Here is a 12,135-nt window from a genome sequence, read left to right on the forward strand (position 1 = left end):
TCATTTTCTGCTACAACAACAGCTGTCTTGGGCTGACTTTTATGACACAGTTAACTGCCCACCACCAACAGGCCACCCATTTTTAGTCCTCAGTCTACTGGCCCTGCCTGGACAGTCTTATTTCTTCTTTCCATTTCAACTAACCACTGTTGTTTCCATCATTGTAAGATGCGCCATTAATTTAATAACATCTAGGTGTGGGGAAGGGCAGGGAGAAGAATCACCATCACATTAAATATACAACATCTATTGTAAGATCACCCCTCCACCTCACAGCTAAAGACCTGCTGATCATTCAAGACTCGGTTCACAGTCATCCCCTCTGAGCTTTTTTGGACAAGCTTCCCGAGGACTGACCACTCCCTTGTGTCACAACTGCAAATGCTGTCACACCTACTAAGTCAGGATGCACAGACTGTAAGCACCTCAAGGGCAGGAACTGTTATATTTACCCCTGTATTCCCAGGCTCTAGCCCAGTGCCTAGCATTAATTCATTCTACAAATATTTACTAAAGACCTACCATATGCCAGGCACACGCCCAGACTTGCACTTTATTTGTTAAACAAAAGAGTTTTTAGCAAACATCGACTCTGCAGTGATGTGAGAGATGTAAAATGAGCATGTGACAGTCTCTTCGGCCCTTCCATTATTAGACAGAGATGGGAGCAATGTGTATGTTGTTAGCTTGGGCTTATATAACAAATATCATAAACTGGGTGGGTGGCTTAAAACAACAGACATTTATGTCTCACAGTTCTGGAGGCCTGTGAAGGCCAAGATCAAGGTGCTGGTCCATTTAGTACCCGGTGAGGGCCTCTCTTCCTAGTTTGCAGACAGATGCCCTCTTGCTATATCGTCACGTAGCATAGATATAATCTCTCATGTCTCTTCTTATAAGGGCACTAATCCCATGCATGAGGGCTCCATCCTCAGGACCTAATTACTCCCCAAAGTCCCCACTTCCAAACACCATTGGAGATTAGGGCTTCAATATATGAATTTGGGGGGGGGGTGCACAGACATTCGGTCCATAGCATGTGCTAAACCAATCGTGACCAAGTGCCAGAATGTGTGCTTCAGACATTGAGCACTGTGCATAGTTAAGAAAGGGAAAGATTTGAGCTTCTGGAGAAGCCAGGCCTTACTCTTCTCTGTAGTTCCAACATCCCCCAAGGCCTAATATTAGGCTTGCATTTAAGGTTAATTGAATTAAATTGAAAAATTTGCCCGAAAAATTCTATGGGATGGGAAATGGAAAGGAATTGTAGGGTGGGTAAATGGCATGAAGAAAGGCCTGGTGACAAAAATGAATTGAAAAACATTTTTTTTGGATTTCCCTGGTGGCGCAGCAGTTAAGAATCCGCAGCGTTTAAGAATCCGCCTGCCAATGCAGGGGACATGGGTTCGATCCCTGGTCCGGGAAGATCCCACATGCCAGCAACTAAGCCCGTGTGCCACAACTACTGAGCCTGCACACCACAACTACTGAAGCCCGTGCACCTAGAGCCAGTGCTCCGCCAAAGAAGCCACCGCAATGAGAAGCCCGCATACCTGTGCGCATCAGTGAAGACCCAATGCAGCCCCCCCAACAAAAATAAAATAAAATAATAAAAAATAAAATTTTTTATCATGTTAAAATATATATAACATAGAATCTACCATTTTGACTGTTTTTAAAGTGTACAGTTCAATGGCGTTAAGTACATTCACATTATTGTCCCACCAGGTATGAATTTTTAAGAGTCTCTTGCAGAAGGGTTCATACCTGTCTAAATTTAGGCACTTTTGTTAGTGGAAATAAGAAACACTTGTTAGTGGAAATAATGATTATCAGAGTAAAAGCAATGTTCCTCTCCCCAATTGGGGCAGTTTCCCATTAACATCTATGATTTGTTTTGCATATATTAATGAAAGGCTGTGGTATTGGGGGGCGGGGGGCACCAGTTCTGCTCCCTGTATGTTTGAATTATCCTTGTGAAGTTTTAAACAATGAACACTAATTTTTTTCCCCCAATACTGGGCCTTTTGTATTCAAATCAAAAGCACAAAGCCCCATTATGGGGGGAAAAAAAGAATCTTTATTGGCAAACAGTTGTGTCCACTTAAAGCAATAAATAAAAAGTCTAAAGAGTACATTCCATATGAAGTGCTGTAGCTATTAATACACTTGGGTTCCCAGGGTCTGCCCCCCTCCCTCCATGGGTCTATTTGTGGGGAGTGTTAATCAGTGCCATAGGCACCCCTGAGAAGGAAGGAGGTGGGTGAGGAGAGGCGAGGCAGGCCCACCCAGCCTCAGGGCAGTGAGCAGAGCCTGTGAGATCTGGGTTCTGGTCTTGACACTTCGATGTGAATCCCAGGGCAAGGCACCAAACACTTAAGGCCTCTGCACCTTGGAGGCTAGAATCCCCAGCCTTTGAAGTCCTTTCCTCTCAGGACTTCCCTGGTGGCGCAGGGGTTAAGACTCTGCACTCCCGATGCAGGGGACCCAGGTTCAGTCCCTGGTGAGGGAACTAGATCCCACATGCATGCCTCAACTAAGAAGCCTGCCTGCTGCAACTAAGATCTGGTGCAACCAAATAAATAACTAAAATAACTAAAGAAATATTTAAAAACAAAGAAAGTCCTTATATCCCTTTCAGTCATATCTGAATAATATTTAGCCAGGTCCAAGCGGCTGGTTTGTGGGGTGCTTTGTTCAGGACAAGTGGGTGAAGGTGCGGGAAGTTAGCTGAGGGAATTGGAGCCCCGCGTGGGTGACTCGAGAGTGGTGGAACGCGGGGTGGCTCGGAATGGAGCTCAAGCGATGGGATTTCCAGATGAGTCTTTCTAAGGCCAACTTTTAAAGGTCGGAGGAAAGCTTGCCGCGGGGCGGAGGCCCCGAAGGGGGGGCTGGGTGGGCTTCGACGTCTCCTCCCCTTTAAGCGGGTGGCCCCGGCCCTGCCTCTGTTACCTGGAGCGGGGAGGGGCTTGGGAAAGTTTGCGTTTGTTGCTGGCAAAGCGCCGGATGGGAGGCGCGGGCGGGCGAGCGCTGCGGTTCCTCCCTCCTGCTTTCGGGAAGCGGTCGGGGCTACACGCTCGGCTCGGCGGGGCGGCCCTGGCGCCCGGCTCCCGGTGCCCGGCCGGCTGGAGGAGGAGGGCGGAGGCGGGAGGGCGGCCTCCCAGGCTGCGATACACACATGCCGAGCGCTTCCGCCAACAGGCACAGCTTACAGTAAAGGTAAGAATCCTACGTGTCCAAGTACTTCCGTGACGCTCGCCAGAAGCACAGACAGTTAGGGCAGGGCACCAAGGCTCTTCCAGGCACGCTGAGAAACTTGGTTCTCATCTCGCCTCTGAACGCCGAGTTTATCGGGCCAGGAAGCTAACGTCAGGAAACGTACTCAGGGTGCCGTCGATTCAACATTATTTCAGCAGACAGCCCAAACCGAGTGTGTCTCTTTGTGTTTCCCACGGGCAGAAAGAAATGGTGTCAACGTGCACGCCTCCAGCTGGGACGGTGTGGAGGGAGGTGACATGAACTCTCTCCGTGGGACACAAGCCCATGCCTTCAGTGTGAAAGGCCTCTACGCCTCTCTGCTTTCACATCCCAGAGGTAGCCTCAGCTCTGAAAGGCTTCCAAACGAGGAGAGTCAGAGGACCTTTGAACCACACAGCAGGTGCAGCGCAGAACAAGGACTTCACTCTTGGCCTGAGAACACCCACTGCCCAGCGCTCCTTCGGTGTACACACGCGGTGGAGCAAGGCTGTTGGATTCGGCGCCGTGAGAACTTCTCTGGGCCACGTAGTGTGAGCGCAAGAAGATGAGCCCTCCATCTCATGCCACATCCCTGTGTAAGTTGGGCAAGGCAAACTCCCCGCTTGAATCCCTGCTTGGGTTAAGTACCCTCCGGGGAAGGATCGTTGCTTGGGCCACTTGGCTGGTATCCGGGTTAATGTTCCGTGCATCCACATCGCGGCTGTTGGGGCGCGGCTGCCGCGCGCGGCCTGGGGCGCCGACGGTGCCGGGGCCACTCCCGGGAGAGCGGGCCGGGATCCGCGGGCGGCGGGGCCCGGCGGGGAGCGGGCGCGAATCGCGCGGGGTGCGAGTCGCCGTGCTCCAGGCCGAGCCTCGCCCGCACATGTGCGGGGGGGAGTGGCCCCAGGCCGGCTTCCCCGGGCCCTCCCTACCTGTTAGCCGCCCGCGGCCGGCTCACCTTGAACTCCCGGCCCGGAAGGTGCCTGCGGTCCCGGCCCGCGTCCCCGGCTCGGGAGCGGAAATCCGCGGCTTTGATCTGCCCCGCCATGGCCGAGACCGGCCGAACCGCGCTCCACACATACAATCCCCCGCGCCGGGCTGCCTTTCCAGGGAAGCGAGAGGATCCGCCAACTTCCTTCTGCGAAGGTCACCGGCTGGCCCCGAGCGCTACAGCAAAAATCGGTGCGCGGGTCCCTCTGTCATGTTAGTTGTGGCTAGCTCTTCTGCCTCAGTCTTCTTCAGCGCCGCTGAAGCTGCCTCGCTGCAGATTTGCACACAAAGACCTGGGAGCCTTGGCTTCTTCAACTTTTCCTACCTGTTACTTTTTCTCCCTTACTGTCCCCTGTTTTCCACCCTCTCTCAACCTTGGTGCCTCTTGATTATTTGGCCCAGCGCCCTCCCCCAACCCAAGGAATCTTTGGTGTGATTTTTTTTTCCCCCTCTCCATCTTCCATTCACCCATACACACAGACACCATCTTCACATCGTATAATATGGTTATATTACTATAACCAAGTAGTTATCAGCCACAGAAATAATCTGCTGATTAAGTGCCCACCATGGATCAGGAAGGCTGACTCTTAAAAGCTTTGCTATTCCTGAAGCCCTTTGGTCAGTGTCAACCAGAACAGAAGGAATTCTGTGACCTGACCAGGGGTTCTCTTCCACACCACTAGAGAAGGCAGAGCTGAATCTTTTATAAAGCACATGGTGTGTGGTGTCTGTCCCAGCTGCACCCAGGGTAAATGACTACTCTGCACTTACGGTCAGAGGGTCCCAGTGGAGACCTTCCACAGCCACTCCCGTCCAGCTGGCACCAGGCTCCACACTGTCCCAACTCCCATGACTCCTGCTGCTGGGTGGGGGGGCAGGCTTTCTAGCTGCTACTGTGTTTTTTTCCTTCATGTCTGAGGGGTTTTCTGGAACTCCCTCCCTGAAAGAGCTCACCCAGCCACATTGCTTTAGCTGCAACCAGGTGCAGAAAGCTTCCAGGTTTTTCACCTAATTTTGTAGCATCTCTTCTGTGGTCTGGGGTCCTAGTGCTTTTATTTCTCTTCCTTTCACTCTGGGACCCTTGTAAGTTTTCCGTTTGTTGCACACTGCTGGTGGTAGTCCACACCCATTACATAATTGGCTGATGTGTCTGGGTCAAGCAGGGCGATGGCCACTGGTTGCACAGATCGTGCACTGAATGCACAACTCTAGGAGCTGCTGTTCACTTCGTCCTCTGTGTGAATGGCCCTCCCCAAAGTTGTGCAATTCACAACCCCTGTACTAGTTAAGAGGATGAGGCCAGGTAGAAATTTGAAAAGAATGTTCGTGAGTAACTACGGTGTGGGAGAAAAAGGGAGAGAGGGCAAAGAGAGACCAGCAAAAGCAAAAATAGAAGTGGGGAAAGTACAGCTTGGGGAAGTCTTGGAGGTATTCCAGTATATCCTGCCCTGGCTGGACATCTCATGTCAACTACACACAGGCAGTGTGTGTGGTGTCACCAGCCAATGCCTTGTCCCCTAACAGTCCCTGAACTTCATGTTCACCTGATAGCTTGCTGTAGCGAATCTCACTTGGTGTGGCTTCCGTGTGACCTCCGGGAGGCCCTACCTGTGGTACTGTAGGTACTGATTCCTGAAACCCATTATGTTGATATGCTAGATCATCTTTGCTCTTGTACTGCAACCTGGGCATAATCTTGCTGTCACTCTCTTTGACCTCTACGTTCACACTGTCGCCCAACTCTGTTCCTTTTCCCATAGTGCAGACTCGAGCGTCTTCCCTGTCCTTCCTGTATCTAAAGTTACTGTCCTAGCTCGGGTTCCGAAAGCTCCCCACACAGATCTGACATCTACCTGTTTGACTTTTTCCTCCAGCCTCCCTTCTAAGTTCATCGTTTTCCTGAAGGATCGTTTCTGGAGGTCCCACCTTAGCTCATTAGTCCCTATGATTTTCTTCTGCGGATGTTCTGCCCCTTGTATTCTCTCCCCTCTAGTCTTCTGTCTGATTCAGATGCTTCATTCTAAAGAACCTCTTTGCTATCCTTTGCATAGAATGTATGTGAACCTTCTGGCCTTTCCATTTCCCGTGACCTGGGAATGCCTCTCCTGCTTCTCTCCTCTTACCTGTGTATTTCCTTTTTCCCCTAAGACCACTTCCTCCATAAAGCTTCCCTAAATGAGTGTACCTATCACAATCACAACAGAACCCACTCAGCTTCATAAAGCAGGTTTTCACTTCCATTGCCTATGTCTGACTCGTCTCATCCATCCATTTAATACATCATTTCTTGAATGCCCAGTGTGTCCGTAAGAGTGTCCCAGACAAATGATTAAGACACAGTGTCTCACTGAGTGGTCAGTGGGGGTGGGCAGACAGTTAATAAAGCAGCCAACTACAAGCCAGAATGAAATACCTGACATAGAAACCAAGTGCTGGTAGGAAGCAAGGAAGAGCATGATTAATTTTGACTTGGGGTCAGGGTTGACTTTGCTGAAGAGATGACATTTGAGCTGAGCCTTGAGGTTGATTAGTATTTTGAAAGAAAGGATGGAAGAGCCTTCCAGGCTCTGGGGAAAGGCATCCAGTGTGGATGAGTGCAAGTGCCTGGTTCATTCAAAAAGGGCATGTAAGTTCCATGTAACTGAAGGTGGGAGGAGGGATATTAGGAAGGCAAACTGGAAAAGTGGGTCTGGGATGGATTCTGAAGGCTATTCTTGCAGTGCTGAAGTCTTCACTATGTGGGTAGGCTTGTTGGCCTTGTGGGTGCTGCCACACAGCCTGTGCTTCTCCCATTAGAGCACTTCTTTATCTCACTGTACATGATTATCTGTTCCTGGTCTAAATCCTCACCCTGATTATATCCCATGGGGCAGGGACCAGGTTGGTATTGTTCACTATAGTATTCCTCTTACTAATCGAGTGTCTGGCACAGAGTAGGTGTTTCATAAATATTGGCTGACTGAATGAATGCACGTGTATATCATTTTTCTGTGGGTCATGGGTTGCCTTTGAAAATTTGCAGTGTGAGATTGATACAACATGGTGATGTGTTTGAGGAGGCCAGTCCTAGCGTGGAGCGTGAATTAGAGAGGAAGGTATGAAGATTGTGGAGGGGGATTAAGATACTCTCTCTCTCTCTTTTTTTAAAAAAATATTTATTTATTTATTTATTTGGCTGTGCCGGGTCTTAGTTGCGGCATGTGGGATCTTTGTTGCAGCATGCAGGATCTTTAGTTGCGGCATGTGGGATCTAGTTCCCTGACCAGGGATCGAACCCGGGCCTCCTGCATTGGGAGCGTGGAGTCTTAACCACTGGACCACCGGGGAAGTCACTAAGATACTCTCTTAATGTGTGTCTTTTACAAAAAATACTTACAAATCCATCAAAGTAGTTTTTAAACAACAAAAACATTACATCTATATTTTAAAATCCAAATAACATAGAAGGGTAATGTATTATTGTATTGGGTAGGCTAAATTGCTCTAACAAATGGAATCAAAACACAGCGGTTCAAACAATGGAAGTGTCTTTCCTAACTCTTCTCGGGGATGTTTCGGATGAAATGGTTGATCGCTGTTGCACACAGGCATTCTGGCTCCCAGGCTGATGGGCAGTTCTGCTGTCTTCAGCCCCTAGTTTCTAAGATCACTTGGGTTGTCACCATCGCCCTTCCAGCCCTGTAAAGGGGAAAGAGCATGTAGTCTTTCTGGGCTAAGCCCGGCAGTGGCCTCCATCACTTCTGCACACATTCCATGGCAGAGGATTTAGTCCAGGCCACACTAACTGCAAGGGAAGCAGAGGAATGTGGGAGCCGTGTGCTGGCTGCTGTGGAAGAAGAGAAGAACAGATTTGGGGGACAGCTTGCAGTCTCGGTGTCACTTATAAAGGAAATAAGGTAAAAGGATGAATGTGCCCACCCTCCCACTGCCCAGGCATAGCCACTCATATATAAGGTACATGTGTCCGTATACTGAATATTTTGTTTGGTCTTTCCTCATAGCTTCTGCACAGGGCTCTGCACCTAACAGGCCCAGAGTAATAATAGCTGCTATTTATAGCGTGCATACCAAGCGTCAGGCTCTTATGGACATTTTCTTATTGAATTCTCACGGCAACATTTTGAGAAAGGTACTGCTATTTTCTCCATATTACAGATGAGGAAACCGACACCCAGAAAAGTTAAATAACTTGTCCAGAATCATACAGCTACTCCATGGCTGAGCCAGAATTTGATCACAGGACCCAAATTTGGTCTCAACTAAGGAAAGATTGACCAATGTTCACCATAATCTTATTTTGTGTATCACTCAAGATGAGTTTAGACGAAAAAGTATAATACTGGTTTGAAAGCAAAAGTGCGGTTACAAAGAGGAAGGTCTGGGGTGAGTGCAGCCCAGGCACGATTCCTGAAGGGAGGGGCAGTGCCAGGATGCACCTCATAGATGTGACAGCTCTGCAACCCCTAAGGCCTCACCACCCCTGCTCTGAGGAAAGGGACCAAATTGCAGCTTCCTCCAGAAAGCGCTGGAGGAGAAAGGCTGGCAGGAGGAACCCTAGTCAATCCATCCAGCTCAACGGTCTTTGAAGTGCTGTGGACTTCAGAGAGTGCTCGGCTCTCATTTTAGCCTTGTTAACAGAATTCCTGTATCTGCCAAGCTGATTAATGCCTGCCCCGGCTATAATTATTCTTATTAGCCTGCTGAATAGGAACTCTAGTTGTCAGTGATCATTCCTTACAAGGTAGTCGTGCTAGTCGGCATTTATATGTCTATTTTGTTTCTGTGCCGAGCTGCTGAGCTGATTTCTACCCCATAGATTGAATGTACATGTTCATACTAGTGCTGTGTCTGGCAGTTAAATAAGGTGTGTGCTTGTCTGTCAGCGTGTCTGCGTCTCACTTTATCAAATGAAGTTGGGGGGAGCTGTCAGGGCAGTTCATAGCTATTCTGTTTAATTGCCTTGGTTTCTTAAAGGCAGGGTAGCAAGGCCCTTTGACTCTTCGCTTTGGGAAAATAACTTGAACCGGCAAAAATTCTCCGTAATTTATCTTCCGGAAAAGGCAAAGTGCGGCTGTTGGCACAGTCAGTGCTTTTGAGATCTTGGAATATTTTCCTCCACACCAACTGTAGTCTTTGCGAAGCAACAGAATTAGACCCAGTAGTTAACACTGTCGTGGACCAGCAATGCTATTTCCAGGAGACTAGATCTAGATACTGGCGCTGTGGGCACATTTGTGTTCTTCAAAGGCTGATTTCTCCACAACACTCCCTCTTTGTTTGTGCAGGATTATGCAGTCACTAAGCAGCCTGATTCAAGTTTAAGTATGATGTTTGGGGACCTTAATTGCATCCTGCTTTGCACCTTTATAGGTGCCGAATGTGAAAGCATTTGCATCCCTCAGGATACTTCAGGGGAATGGGGAAACAGTGTTCGGCCACTGTTGCACCGCCTAGGATAAATCTGGCTTAGAACCGTGGAGAACAGAATTGAGCGTAAGGGTTCGAGGCACACTTCAGGATGGGTGCTACCTTGGAATCCTACTGAAATAGAGGCAGTAATGCAGACAGATGGGTCACTTCTCAGACCTTAAAAGTGACACCAAGCCAAGAACGTACTAATAATCTTGTTACTTCCTTGTTCTTACTTAGGGCTGGACTGGGCTAGAACCTCCCAGCTTGTGGGCCATGGTAGGGGACCCACATGGGGTTCAGGTGGGTTTTAGGTGTGTCAGAGTTAATTACTGGGTCTCATTCTGTTGCTACACAAAGACTACAGTTGGTGTGGAGGAAAATATTCCAAGATCTCAAAAGCACTGACTGTGCCAACTGACACCCTCAGCCCCTGGAGCCCACAGATCAGAGCAGCCTCGAAACCTGAAGCCCTGTCTACCCTGAGAGCCATACAGCTAGTCCCATTTCCTATGTGTGCTGTGATTGGATGCAAATCGACAGTTCTGTCTCTTACTTGGGGAACCACAGCCCCTGAACCCCAGCCTGGCCTTAGGATGGGCAGTTTGAAGATGGAAGATGAGAAGCTCAGTGACATGGCGAGTAGCTCATCTATTTATTCAGCAAATATTGAGAGAGTGCCTGCAGCTCCAGGCCAAGCATTGTTCTGAGTGCTGGGGATTCTGCAGCGAACAGAGCCAACTCAGATCTGCCCTCCAACGGTGAGACAGGATGCACTAGATGTGCGGTGGATGGTATCCCCAGAAGGTGCAGCACCACCTGGATAATGGAGGCGAGGGTCAAGAGCAAGTTCATGGGAATGCCTGTAGTTGGGGGACAGGAAATGGGAGAGTTCTAGAAGGAGTAGTCACAGGGATGGCAGAAGAACCAGGAGATCACTGTATCAGAAGCCAAGCAGAGATGGATGTAGGTAGATTTGTTAAAGAGGGAATAGTCAAATGCTGCACGAAAACCAGAGAGAGAAAGAGAAGCCTTGGATTTGGAGGCTGTGGAGAGGATGGAAGGGAGACGTGGAGGGGGATAGGGCAGGAGCTGTGTGCTGTAGGACACATGGTTTCTGCAGTGCTCTCAGCCTTTTTAGCCCTGCGAGTGGCCACAGAATCCCCAGACATATCAGCTAGAGGTCATCTATATGTTCCCTTTCATTCTCTGTATAAATTGTTGAAAGTTTCCCCCATGTTCCTCTGGGTATCCTCGTCCACGTTGATTGGTGGAATTAACCTTCTCTCTGACAGCTGCACTGAGGCCTTCAGCTGTCAGTTGGAATCTCAAGCACGGGGACTCCGGGACAGTTTTATAACCCATCTTTCTCCCATCTTCATCAGCTAAGATTTCAGTAGTTTATATTACAAATAAACCATGACATGTGTGTTTCTAAACTGTTTCTGCTCTTCAAAATCACATATGGAGAGAAAAAATAGGGCTCAGGCTTTGGAATCAGCCCTCCATTTGAATCCTACTCTTCAGCACTGTGAAACTGGATGGGTTTCTTAACCTCTTGGAACCTCATTTTCTACACATGTAAAAAGGGACTGTTACCTCTCTTGCAGGTTTGTCATGAAGATTAAAAATAATGGGTCTAGGAAAATGCACACATTGAACTTCACGTATGTAAATCCCTCGAACTTTGCTACTCAAAGTGGGGTCTGGGGACTAACATCGTCGGCAGCACCTGGGAAGAATCTCAGGGCCCAGTCCAGTCTGCTGAATCAGAGTCTGTGGTTTAACCATATCCCCAGGGGATTCGAATGCTAAATTTTGAGAAACCCTCGTCTGGAAGAGTGCTTCGCACATGGGTTATTTGGTGGCCTGGGCTTCCTTGGTGAATTCTGAGGCAAAGGCCATGTTCAGAGCGTCAGAGCCAGAGGAGAGTGGGACGGGCTGGGCTCTGTGGGAATGTGGTAGGCGGTCACTTAGCCATGAAGGGTGGGGCTAGCTTAGGTCTGTAGTGGAGGCACTCAGCCTGGCTTCGTGACTTTCTTCCACCAGGTTCAGCATCCAGGGAACAAGGCAGGGACATGGTGTGATCTTGCCGTGAGAGGAGGGGTGCGGGAATCTGTAAAAAGCTCTGACAGCATCATGGAGACAGTTGACCAAGGAGTCCAGGTGGGACAGGCAGCTGAGAGGCTGGAAGGCCTGGCGAGTCGCAGAAGGTTTGAGGGCCTGGAGGACAGGATGAGGGTAAAAAAGCAGATTTAGAGGCACAAGGGAGTGGGTGGGCCAGAAAGGTAGGAGGTGAGGGTCAAAAGAGGTAACTTCTGAGTCCAGGGTCTTGGAAGTGCCTATCTGAGGGATAGTAGGTTGGGTGAGTAGTAGCCAAAGTTTTCACCTCTCATGTCATTTTGGCCAATTTAACATCTGACTGGGTCTGGCCGAAGGGATTAGGAGACTAAGCAGTGACGTTTTAGAAGCATTAGTCCCAGGTGTTGTAGGGAA

The 12,135-nt window shown here is 49.1% G+C and overlaps 1 protein-coding gene across 1 annotated transcript in view; it reads left to right on the top strand.

Moving 5' to 3' along the window:
• Nucleotides 1–4,283: 4,283 nt before the first annotated feature.
• The window catches only part of PTGFRN (prostaglandin F2 receptor inhibitor), a 90,097-nt gene continuing 82,245 nt past the window's right edge, over nucleotides 4,284–12,135 (top strand). Inside the window, exon 1 of the mRNA XM_007461629.1 lies at nucleotides 4,284–4,419. Coding sequence (XP_007461691.1) covers nucleotides 4,284–4,419 — 136 coding nt within the window. The remainder of the gene's footprint in view (nucleotides 4,420–12,135) is intronic.

The sequence above is a fragment of the Lipotes vexillifer genome, unplaced genomic scaffold, assembly GCF_000442215.2.
Source record: "Lipotes vexillifer unplaced genomic scaffold, Lipotes_vexillifer_v1.1 scaffold858, whole genome shotgun sequence".
Taxonomy (NCBI): Eukaryota; Metazoa; Chordata; class Mammalia; order Artiodactyla; family Lipotidae; genus Lipotes; species Lipotes vexillifer.